The sequence below is a fragment of the Papio anubis genome, chromosome X (genome assembly GCF_008728515.1).
Source record: "Papio anubis isolate 15944 chromosome X, Panubis1.0, whole genome shotgun sequence".
Taxonomy (NCBI): Eukaryota; Metazoa; Chordata; class Mammalia; order Primates; family Cercopithecidae; genus Papio; species Papio anubis.
In genome coordinates this window covers 132909957-132923173 of record NC_044996.1, presented here as the reverse complement: position 1 = coordinate 132923173, position 13217 = coordinate 132909957, and the positions used below count along the sequence as shown (strand labels likewise).

Below are 13217 nucleotides of genomic sequence, written 5' to 3'. Positions count from 1 at the left end.
CACCTTTAAGGGTAAAAGGCATGTTGTATATTTACATTTGTAGATATGAATGAAGCCTTTTAATAATAGAACCAAGGGTCAGATGGAATTAAGCTATACTTCCCTACCCCCGGATGGTATTACATTTTATCACATAGCAATTACAATTTATGCAGTATCAATTTTGTTAAGGTTGGTTCTCCTAACCCAAGGAATTCTTACACCTGAAGCCTAAATCAACAAGTACTATATTTGGGTAGTTGAAAAACTGTATTTACACAAGTGATGCTACAAGCCATTAAGTTAAAAAACAGAGACGAGCCCCCCCCCAACCCCTGCCCCACCCAAAACCAGACAGTACAGTAATGTGTCTTTGCATGATTCTTTCTCTTTAGGAACTGAAAACAAGGGGAAGCATAACCTCCTTGGCCCAGATTGGAACTGTATACCCCAAATGACCACCTTTATTGGCGAAGGGGAACAAGAAGCCCAGATAACATACATAGATTCAAAGCAGAAGACGGTGGAGATCACAGACAGCACCATATGTCCAAAAGAGCACCGGCACTTGTACATAGACAACACCTATAGTTCAGATGGACTTAACCAGCAGCTGAGCCAGCCCGGGGAGGCCCCCTGTGAGGCAGACTATAGAAGTCTCGCTCAGCGGTCCCTATTGACCCTCTCAGGACCAGAAACTCTGAAGAAAGCACAGGAATCTCCGAGAGGAGCTAAAGTGTCCTTTATTTTTGGAGACTTCGCCTTGGATGATGGTATTACTCCCCCAACCCTCGGCTATGAAACACTACTAGATGAGAGTCCTGAAATGCTGGAGAAGCAGAGAAATCTCTACATCGGCAGTGCCAGTGACATGAAGGGCCTGGATCTCACTCCAGAGGCAGAGGGCATCCAGTTTGTGGAAAATTCTGTTTATGCAAACATAGGCGATGTGAAGAGCTTCCAGGCTGCGGAGGGGATCGAGGAGCCCCTCTTGCATGACATCTGTTATGCAGAAAACACTGATGACGCAGAGGATGAGGATGAGGTGAGCTGTGAGGAGGACCTCGTGGTGGGGGAGATGAACCAGCCGGCCATCCTCAACCTGTCTGGGTCAAGCGATGACATCATTGACCTCACATCCCTGCCCCCTCCAGAAGGTGATGACAATGAGGATGACTTCCTGTTGCGTTCCTTGAACATGGCCATTGCCGCACCCCCACCTGGCTTTAGAGACAGTTCAGATGAAGAGGACTCTCAGAGCCAGGCAGCTTCCTTCCCCGAGGACAAGGAGAAAGGCGGCAGCCTGCAAAATGATGAGATCCCCGTGTCCCTCATTGACGCTGTGCCCACCAGCGCCGAAGGCAAGTGTGAGAAGGGACTGGATAATGCCGTTGTCTCCACGCTGGGAGCTCTAGAGACTCTATCCGTGTCAGAAGAACAGCAGACCAGTGACAATTCAGGTTCTTTCACAATTGTTACATTCATTCACTGATAACCATATCATTCCATCCTTCCAAGCCATTTGCCCTTGGAGTTCTGTTACGTGGTGTTCTCCATTTCACAAATGTCCCATTTCATAAATGTGCTGAAACTGCCATCATAGGTTTTTTTGTGTGTATGTAATTTCCTTTGTTGTTACTTTTTTAAAAACATAAGGCACATCTCCCCCACCCCCACCCCCATTTCTGGAAAAACTGCAATAAACTCAGAGTCCTTACTGAAAAGGGAAAAACTTGGTATTTTGTTTTAGTAATAATGGGTCCCATTTTCTTACATGTCTCCAAGTGCCTCTGATGCATCCATTAATCAGTTCTTGTTTTTTACGGCATGCAGGTGTAGCCATCTTGCGGGCTTATAGTCCTGAGTCTTCGTCAGACTCGGGCAATGAAACTAACTCTTCTGAAATGACTGAGAGTTCTGAACTGGCCACAGCACAAAAACAGTCAGAAAACCTCTCCCGCATGTTCTTGGCCACTCATGAAGGCTACCACCCCCTTGCAGAAGAGCAGACTGAGTTCCCGGCCTCCAAGACCCCCACTGGGGGCTTGCCTCCAAAGTCCTCGCACACCCTGGCTGCTAGGCCAGCAACTGACCTCCCGCCCAAAGTTGTGCCTTCCAAGCAGTTACTTCACTCAGACCACATGGAGATGGAGCCTGAAACCATGGAGACTAAGTCAGTCACTGACTATTTCAGCAAACTGCACATGGGGTCGGTGGCATACTCCTGCACTAGCAAAAGGAAAAGCAAGCTGGCTGATGGTGAGGGGAAGGCACCCCCTAATGGGAACACAATAGGAAAAAAACAGCAGGGGACCAAAACGGCAGAGATGGAGGAGGACGCCAGTGGTAAATTTGGTACTGTGTCTTCACGGGACAGTCAACACCTGAGCACTTTTAACCTGGAGAGAACTGCCTTTCGCAAGGACAGCCAAAGATGGTATGTGGCCACTGAAAGCGGGATGGCTGAAAAAAGTGGATTAGAAGCAGCAACGGGGAAAACCTTTCCAAGAGCTTCTGGTCTTGGGGCAAGGGAGGCTGAAGGGAAGGAAGAAGGAGCTCCTGATGGAGAAACCAGTGATGGCTCAGGACTTGGTCAAGGGGACCACTTCTTAACTGACGTGACCTGTGCATCTTCAGCCAAAGACTTAGATAACCCAGAGGACGCTGACTCGTCCACCTGCGACCATCCTTCCAAGCTTCCTGAAGCTGATGAGAGTGTGGCCCGCCTTTGTGACTACCACTTGGCCAAGCGGATGTCATCGCTGCAAAGCGAGGGCCATTTTTCTCTGCAGAGCTCCCAAGGCTCTTCAGTGGATGCAGGCTGTGGCACGGGCAGCAGCGGCAGTGCCTGCGCCACACCCGTGGAGTCGCCGCTCTGCCCCTCCCTAGGGAAGCACTTGATTCCTGACCCTTCTGGGAAAGGCGTGAATTACATTCCTTCAGAGGAGAGAGCCCCTGGGCTTCCCAACCACGGAGCCACCTTTAAGGAACTGCACCCACAGACAGAAGGGATGTGTCCACGAATGACAGTGCCTGCTCTGCACACAGCCATTAACACCGAACCCCTGTTTGGCACATTGAGAGATGGATGCCATCGGCTCCCCAAGATTAAGGAAACCACAGGTACAGCAATGATGGATTTAGCACTTTGTATGACATGCCAGGAGCATGTAAACCATATTTACGACAAACTTACAAACGTAAAGTCTGGAAGAAAAGTAAAAGGTAGAATTTAAAAGGCCACAGAACAGTAAAGTACCAATCATTGATCCCCTAGTATTTAATAAATACTAAAGATTACAAAGGTGAAAATGGCATTTGCTCTTTATAATCTTGCTCTGTGTTTGCTTTCAGAATTTGATGGAGCAATATGTTTTTTTCCTAAATTCTAAATGCAGATGTTTAGCAATGCCCAGTGTGACTTTTAGTTATATGATAGTATTGCTTAGAGTCACATAACAGTTTGATTTTCTTCCCAAGACATCTGATTTCTAATTCTGCCATTTCATTATTGAGGGACAAAGAAGAATGAGAGAGCAGGGTATCAGGGAGATTGGAGGGGTTTGGAGAGATTATTTGCCTTTCAGCAATCTTACTGACTCCTCCCTACTCTGCCATACCCCAGTGTCAGGAAGATTTTGAGGTTATGTCTGATGAGCTGCTTTATTTTCCCCAAAATAATAAAGTGTAAACACACATAGAAACAAGAACACATCCACCTTCTGTATCCCACCTTCACTACTCCACCACTCAATGGTATGCATTCCCCTCCTGATCCACTTGGCTGGTCATTATATGGCAAAAGCAGATACTCTCTCATATTTTCATATTTCAAATTATGTCATCAATAGTGTCTTTTTCATACAGGTCAATAGAAGTTAGTGAGATCTTATATTGGTCATTTTCTATTCCTGTTCTTTTAAGATTTTCTACTTTCTCAAAACCCACCACTGGCTTTACCTGCCTTGGAAAAGTTATCTGTGAATATTACCTAACTCATCACCCAACTGCATATTTACCTCTAAACTAACTAAGTCACACTGTTTAATCTTTCATGATTTATAAAGAACTTTCACCTGAGTTACCTCTTGCTTCTCACAAATATTCTGTGAGATGGGGATTATTTGCTTCACATGACAGCTTTTCTTAAACAAACAAAAAAAAAATGTTGAGCAACTGGCCCAAGGTCTCAACTTCAGACTTTGTACCAGGCAAACCTCATGCTGTCCTCTTAAAAAGATTCACTTAGTTAATTTGCATTAATTAAATTAGGCCACTTCTTTAAAAGAAAGAAAGGAAAGAAAGAAAAAGAAAGAAAGTAAGGAAAAGAAAAGAAAGAAAGAAACTGATGCCAGGTTTAACTTAATTCCCTTGAAATGAAACTTAGTATCTTCAATATATTTGAATAATCTATACATAGTTATTTTCTGTGTCTAAGCTTGATAGATAGATATTGGTAGCAAGGCAATTCATGAAATCCCTGAAAATGTTTGGGATTTCTAGACAATTTCAAATGAATCAGCAGTTCCAGAAATAACAGATTCCAGTATTTTCTTGATATTCATTAAAATGGAAATTTGTTATGAGATATCAAGATGCAGCCTTTGGAAAGCAGGGTGACCTTAGCATACGGCAGCCCTTCCAGACTACATCCTTGAGAAATGACAGACATCATGTAGAGATGTAGTAAAAATGGCCTCCCAGGAGATGCTTAATGATTCTCTCTGTTTTTCTACTACCCCTAGTGTAGCTTTGACAGAGCCTGGGAAGGAGAGACGAGGAGGCATGACTTCAGCTTGGTCTCAACATCCTGAAGCTGATCCCATCCTGCTACCATCAAACATTCACTCGGAATCAAAGGTGCCAATTCCAAATCAAGACCCTAATGATTTCTCCCAAGCAAATCAGGCATACGGAGAGGCTGTGAGCTGGCGGCCACCGGATCTGAGAGGGGGAAGCCTCAGGACACCCCCCAGCCAGAAGGCTCTGAGACATAGCAGCAGTGTCCTCTCCGGATCTGTCGATTTGGAGACCTTCCGAGAGAGAACCAAGGGTGCAGTCAGCTTAAAGTGTCCAGGCATCACAGAAGCACAGGAGGCCAGTTCTGAAAGGCGAGCAGAACTCCCCCTGGGGAGGAAGCTCACCAAAAGTTTTTCCCAAAGCTCGATGCACTTGAGCTCCGAGGGGAGGTTTCACAAAAGGTCCCCAGTGGCTCATAAAGACTCAAAGCTGTATAGGACATTACCCTTGCGGAAGCTGGAGGGCAGCAATTGGAGATGCCGGGGACCCTTCAGCTATTGCTTCCTGAACCGAGGGCAGGATGAAGATGGTGAGGAAGAGGAGGAGAGGGGAGAGGCCACCGTCCAGGTCGCTTGCCTCTATAGACCACAGATGACTCAAGCCACGCCAGAACCAAGCAGCCCATGTCTGGCTGTGGCGATTCAGAAGCAAGGAGGGGAGCTATCCAGAGGGTCAGTGCTGAAGGTCTGGGCAGAAGACCTGCGAGGCCCAGATGACTTGGACTTCAGCAACCTGGCTTTTGATGCCCGGATTGCAAGAATAAATGCCCTAAAGGAGAGCACATATGCAATGCCTGATGGGTTCCTTGCAGCCCAAAATGATGCCAATGAGCTGCTCTGTCTCGTCAGGGCAACAAAGGAGAAGAAAGAGGAGTCACACCCTGAAGCATACGACCTTACACTTTCTCAGTACAAGCAACTGTTATCCATTGAGTCCAGACAGTTGGGAAGTGCCTGTAGGAAAATGGCGATGGCTGAGAAAAGCCCGGAGGAGATGCTCCTAGCTATGACTTCCAGCTTTCAAGTGCTCTGTTGCCTAACAGAAGCTTGCATGCGATTAGTTAAAGTCGTGAACTCAGAAACACAGCGGCAGGAAATTGTAGGGAAGATCGATGAAGTGGTCATAAATTACATTTGTCTACTGAAAGCTGCCGAAGCAGCCACTGGAAAGAACCCTGGGGACCCTAATGTTGGATTCTCGGTGCGACACTCAACCACCATGGCCGCTCTCGTAAGCACACTGACACGTTCTCTCAAGAGGCTTTTAAACAAATAAATATGGAAGTCACGTCATAATCTACCTTTACGAAGCCATACATGAACTTTTATTTACTTTGTGTGTATGATGAACAGATGTCTCCTTTCTTCTCTCTGTATATTTTGTTATTTTATATAAAATAGGAGATAAAAGTCACATTGATGAAATGTTGAAATGTACTAATCAGATGTATTCTGTTTATATTATACATATATATACACGTAAAAGAAATATCCAAGAAACTGATGACATTTGGCTATTTTTCATATAGTTAAAACTCCAGGTATATGATGTGAAATTTTAAATTCTACCATGTTAGAGCAAAACAATGAATCCTATCCCCTTTCTTTCCAAGTAGATACTTGGAGATCACATCATTCATATTTAGATATAAAACAAAAAACAAAAAAAGAGAGAGAAAAGAAAAGAAATCACAATGTATATAAAACAGTACTTATGTTTTAAAATTATGATTTTTAAGCATTGGAAATAGCAAAAAGACATTTAAAATTCAAGAAGCTATTATGAATTACTAGAGACTATATCTGTAATAAATTAATTTTTTGCTCATAGTATTTGGTTACTGGATGCTTTCTTCCAAGAATCCCACATATTTAATTTGGGTTTTTGCTATTTGGGCTACAAATTGGTGGGGGTGGATTCTACTGTGTCAGCACAAATGCTCTTCACAGTGTTTCTAGCATTTAAAAAACTTCCCAGGGAGAAGAACAGAGGGGATGATGGGCAGTTTCCTAGGTAATACCTAGAGTTATAGAATATCTCATTACATAAAATGTATGGAATTAATAATGCCAAAATTAATTATTTGATGGAAAGATCTGCTTTGACTAAATGTCAAAAATCTACAAACCAAAGACATTATCTTCCCCTCACCCCAACTCAACTATGAAACTTAAAATTCCCTTTAGAATGATGGGACATTTAGTAAAGTATTTGCAAACTTACAAAAAGGAACATTTAATGATCATCAAAATTAAGTATTGATTCAGTGATGTAGACCAGACCACACACCAGCACCTGTGAGTCTCATCTCAGATCACAGCTCTCAACATAGGGCTTCATGCATCACCGCCTCTACAGAGGCTAAGGCTGCCAATCAAATTTGGAATTACAGCGTAGTACTGGGACAAAATCTCAAATCTTGGATGTTCCAGAAAATCAGGGAGAAATGGCTACTGTAACCATGGGAACCATGAGTAAAGAGTTAAGTATTTATTAAATAAATACTTAATCTGGATTGGCTGATAAAAATATGAAATCTGAAAAAAAAGAAAGAAAGAAATGGAAGTGGTATATTTGACCAGTTGAAGTGAAACCAATGGAATGCAAAGAACTTTCCAGGACTGTCACGTCTCTAAAAGTACCCTGCAGTCATAAAATAAAATCGATATGTATATATATATTTCCTGGGTCATTCAGTGCTCAAGTTACATGCACTCCTACTTAGACAGGTGGCTCCTTAAGAATACGACGGGAGTACACCAGGTGCAAATATTTCTACTTTTGTAGCCTACTGAGAAGGAGGCATAACACAGTCCACAATTGCAATCTCTCTCTAGTCAGCCATTCCACAGGGACTCAACAACAAAAGCCACACGTGGTTATGGATGGCAGCGAAGGAAAGGAGTTTAGGCGTGTGTTATTATAAATAATGTTTAACTAAATAATAAAACATTATTTCATTACAATTATAATTATAAATATTGGTGTTTTGATATTGAGAGATATTAGTGGTGTTTACTGTGGAAAATCTTAGTAAATATCATTCTGTGTACTAAAATCCTAACCTATTAATAGGATGTGTACCCTATGTCAGACAGTGTGCTAAGCATATTAACTATATTATCTCATTTAATCATCACAACAATCTGCTGGTTTGGACACTATTCTCTCTGGAGGCAATATGGATGAGTTGTTACGGATATGGGGTTTGGGGTCAGAAACATCTTATTTAAATTTTGACTCTGCCATTTTCTAGCCCTTTCGTGTTGGGAAAGCTACTTTTTCTAGTCTCAATTTCCTCATAATAAAATAAAGTCAATTATAAGATTGATTTCCATAGGGTTGTCATGATTTTTGAGTAAAAATGTGTATGTAAAGTTCTTACCACAATACCTGGCAGAGAGTAAGTATTCAATTAATGTTAGCTATTATTATCATCATAATCATTGTGTTAAATATACTGCCCAAGATAATATGTGGGGGAATGTTTGTTTGTTTTATATGCATATTGTATCCTGACTGTGTGCAGAACACATTATGTGTATTGCATATATGTAAAAGAAGGGTACAAGGAAGTGACCATCCTTGTTCAAGTCACATATCTAGTTAGAACAACTTCCCAGTCCATTCGAGTTCTTTGAGAAGCCTCAGGGAAGTAGCTCTGGGTCCTTCTAATCAACCTCCCATTACTGCGCCAGTAAGTTTCTGTTTCTTATAAATAAACTCTTTGCTATTCAGAAAACTTCAAGGGGCCCCCACATTCACAAAGCATGGGGCTCCTAACTGGGGTCCAGGTCCATAGAGTGTAGGAAGAACATATTAGAACAATACTTGTGCTTATTTTTATCTAGCTTTTTTATGTTTGTGTATGTTTTATAATGGCATAATAGTACAATGGTACATGTATATAATTTTAAATAAATAAATGAATGAATGAATAAATAAGCATATGACTGGTGCATGCATGTAACAATATTGTCGCAGGTAGGGTTGCATTCACTGAAATCTGGAGAGCACTGAACTAGAGAATAAACCTTCCTTATACTCACGGTTCTTTACATTTAGTCCCCAGTCTACTTTGCCAAGTTTATCTCCTACCATTTTTATTAATCTTTGATCACAAATCTTTCAAACAAAAGTAGACACAATCATATGAATTCATGTGGACTCATTACGTACCAATTCATGTCTAATCTTATTTTCCGTATTTTTACCCACCTCCTCTCCCACTGTATGATTTAGAAGCAAGTCCAGACATCATAGTGCTTAGCCCATGAATATTTCAGTAAGAATATCCTGTGAGAACTTTTAAACATAACCACAATGACATTTTTGCATTTTAAAAATTGGAAATTCCTTAATAGTATCAAACAAATATTACAGAAATAAATGATGGAGAAAGTAAAAGTCCCCTATAAACCCAACCTCCAAAGATAACCATTGCCCACAATTTAGGACCTCTTCATTCCATCTTTTACTGTATTACATAGTAAAGTTATTTGTATTTTATTTGTTTATGAGCTTTGCTTTTGGCTCAGAGAGTTGTTCTGACCAGAGTTGCCCTTGTACCTGAGTGTCCGTCCCAGCATATTTCACATAAGTGGGTTCATCAGAAGGGATGTGATTGATGTGGAAAGACAGAGTGCTCAGATCAACAAGCACACAGCATTAGCTTCAAGAAAAAAAAAAAAATCAAAAAATGAATGCAATTGCTCAGACATTAAAATTAACACAGATCCCACTAACCTTAAACTCAGCAGAAATTAGTCTAATCACAAACAAAATTATTTTCCAGAAAAGAAAGCCTGAAATCACTAGCTATAGCAATACCACAATGGCTCAATTCCTTTTGCTATAAATTTTATCTTTCATTATGATTTCTCTTAGGAAAGACAATCCTCATTTGTTTATGTTCTGCTTTCGTATAGTTCTAAATGCCAGTTATTAATTCTCTGAATGTTACTTCTGAGTGACCCAGGACAGTGCTCTAATTTATCCTGCCTGGATTATCCTTGATTTGGCAGTGGGGGGCGGGCTGTTTTTTCCTTTTGACTGGTTATCACCCTGCAAAATTGTGCGATTTTTGAAATGGAAAACAAATCACCTATGTTCAGGTAATTCCTTATCTCTTCCAAACATTTAGAAACCTTCATGGGGATCAAAATACATTAATATTGCCAGGAACAGTGGTGTTTGCCTGTAATCCCAGCTACTTGTGAGGCAACATAGAGAGACCTCGTTTCAAAAAAAAAAAAAAAGAAAAAAAAAAAAAGACTAAAAAAGGAAGGAAAAAGTTGCATCAATATTACATTGTCTCTAACCTGATTTTGTCTTTGCTTTGAAAGTGGTCAATTTTGATTTGTGTAGATAGTGGGGTGTGTGTGTGTGTGTGTGTGTGTGCACGCACGCGACTATGGGTCTGTAAAACTAGCTATCAGTTTGGTTTTATAGATTTTCATATTAGCTCCCCCTCTACCAATGCAAAAACTATGAAAAATAAATTTATTGTAACATCCCAAATCTTCTTTTAAAGTCAGGTTGCAGCAATAGCTTTTCAGCTTTGATAGATCAAAGATTAAGAATCTTGCCTTTTGAACTGAATTTTTATTCATAACAATTTGAATATCATTAAATTAGATATTTTTTATTTATTCCACCTATACCTTGGCCTACCCATCTCACTTTTTAATTCCAAAGCCTATATACAGAAAATCCACAGAAGAACAATCTGTATCTCTATCAAATGTTTGTTGCTACACAAAATAATGGAATGGCTTAAATCCTGCATCACTGAAAGAGATAGATAATCAAATATCCAAAGTAACTTACTGCACCATTCAACCTCAAATTAACCAGCTACCTTCCCTGAAACTGTCTATGTTTATCATTGCATCTTAATTTTCTGTTACACATTAATTTCAGAGCACTGGGTTTTGGGGTTGTTTGTTTGGGGTTTTTAATTTTTTCATTCTTCGTGTTAATTCACATTTTCTACTCTAAAGTCTGGACCAAAATTCTGTGCCATTTGTGGCATCATCATTCATCACTATAGGCAGAATTCACTTTGGTAGTGGATATATGTGGGATTGGTGGAATTTAGCTTTCTTGGTAACCTCCAGCCATGTAATATTTCTGCTGTTTTCATTTTGATTAATTCCCATTTCCTATCTTGCTTTTTCATTAATGATTCATAATTTCTTCCCGCCTGCCACTTAAAGGAAGATGGATCCATTTTTTCACTCATCATTCACCAGCTATTATTAACTTCCTAATCTAGGCAGACATCGTCCTAAGTGCTACAGGTGGGTACGATGGTGAATATGACTGACATTGTCCCTGCCAAAGATGGAGCGCCCGTTTAGAATTGGCAAACCTTTTTCATTCCTCAAGAAAGTAGAGATTCAGAGTGAGTTAGCATTACAAGCAGCCTTCCTTTGCATGGTAGTGCAGGACTGGGAAAGTGACCATGCAAGCTGAAACTCTGCAAAGCAATCAATAATCAATGAGAAAAATTATACCTGCTCCTTGACCTACAACTATTTTTGTCAAAACTTAAATACTCTCTTATTAATGTATAGGGACATGAAAAAGTACAGTACAGTACAATTGATATTTATTTAGTATACAGTAATTTAAACTATTAGAAACCTTGAGAATTAAACTGGATCTTTTTTGTAAAAATTCATCAAGAGGAGTTTGAACAGTGCTTGCCTTCTTTTATTCATCGTATAGCTTAATGATATAGGTAAGCATCTTCTTCTATGCCTTTGGCAAATTGTCAAAGCTTCCAATATTTTATCATTTGTGTTTTTATTATTGTGAAATATCTCCAAGAGTTCTTTTCATGCAAAGTGCTTTTTTTTCCAGTGTCACTTTCCCTGAGACACCTTCATCCTTTTCCTCAAAACTTCTCCCCTTATTTATGTTGATACATGTACCTTCACTGCATCTCTCTGGTGGCACATCTACAGTCTCAAATGAGGGCAACGTCATTCCCGCTGTCAGCTACTTCTTTGATGACTCCATTGATGTCTTATTTTAATTTCACTTCCAGTGTTATCACTTTCGTTTCTTTGCTGCACTTTCATCCTTGTTGACCAGTTCTCTCTATCAATGCTCCAATTTTATTAAACGTTACATGGCCTTATCACATGAGGGAAAGCAAAAGGAGGCAGCACAGCTACTTGCTTTGCTGTGTGTGCATGAGCTGAATAACAGACCAATCAGTGGCAGACTTGGAAAGAAGTAACGCAATTGATTGCTGATCATCATGCACACCTTTTATCTGTGTAGTGATTTTTGGATTGAACAGTTAATGGCAAAATTTGTGCTTTATACAATTCAGTTAACATATCATGGTAACTGAAATTTAAACAATGTTGTTGGGGCCTGGTAGATTAGCAAAATCATGGTAACTGATATGTATCCATATCAGGACCATGAATAATGAGGACTAAATGTATAGCATTCAGCACTGTTCAATAGAACTCTCTGCAATAACGGAAAGTGTCTAAATCTGTGATACTCAGTATGATAGCAAATAGTCATATGTGGCTGCTGAGTATTCCCAATGTGGCCAGTATGACTAAGGAATCAAATTTTAAACTTTATGTAATTTAATTAATTGAATTTAAACATTCACATGTGGCTATTGCCTACTACATTGTACAGTGCAGTTCTAGTGGGCAAGCAGACAAAAAAGAGTGAAAAATAAACAGAATAATGACAGATTGCAGTAAGTTCTGGGAGGGAACATTATAGGCTTCTGAGGAAGAAATCACATATAAGTCAGGCATTTGCCTAGAATTTGGAGAAAGGAACCATCTCTGATCAGTTAGTACACATGACACTCATTTCATATAGACGCTGCTGAAGAAATTTAAATGATCTGTGCAATAGAGACAGTTGCAGATAAAGACCTTCCTTCATTAGACCGTAAGCTTGACTTAGCCAAATCCATTTTTTTGGCCCCAAGTCCTAGGTGGAAAGACAACTGAGCACCTCTTTAAAAATTAAAACATACACACACATATATAGACTCAAATACACTCACTTGTTCTTAGCCTTTGGATGTCTTACATGATGATATGTGATTTGCATGGATAATTATTTCTTCCCCACGATTTGAAAATCTGCTGTAAAATGTTGGCTACACATTAGTTTGTGAATTGTTGACAAAGACATTGCAGAGTGTGAAGTGTGGTGGCAAATACTGACCTAACAGCCAACATAGCGGTTGTTCCCTAAAACATGTCCTTTCCAACACAGTCTGAGCTCACACCAGCCCTCAGCTCAGAGCCTAAGCTTTCCTCTGCTTTTTCTCCCATCTTTCTACCTATTCTTGGTCCCAATTTCCTTCTTGGTTGGGTTTCAAGGCTATTCCCAAGTCCTTTCAGATGTGGCCCAACATGTTCTGCAGCCTAAAATATAAATACTGT

At 40.3% G+C, this 13217-nt stretch overlaps 1 protein-coding gene across 2 annotated transcripts in view; it reads left to right on the top strand.

Moving 5' to 3' along the window:
- Window positions 1-8724, top strand: part of LOC101018930 (FERM and PDZ domain-containing protein 4) — a 113239-nt gene extending 104515 nt beyond the window's left edge. The window contains exons 13-15 of one of the 2 annotated variants that reach the window (XM_031660760.1): window positions 375-1439; window positions 1813-3102; window positions 4730-8724. In XM_031660760.1, the coding sequence (XP_031516620.1) occupies window positions 375-1439; window positions 1813-3102; window positions 4730-6054 (3680 nt within the window). In that variant the 3' untranslated portion in view covers window positions 6055-8724. Of the gene's footprint in view, window positions 1-374; window positions 1440-1812; window positions 3103-4724 lie in introns of both variants that reach the window. The other variant, XM_031660761.1, reaches the window with a different exon arrangement.
- The last annotated feature ends 4493 nt before the right edge of the window (window positions 8725-13217 follow it).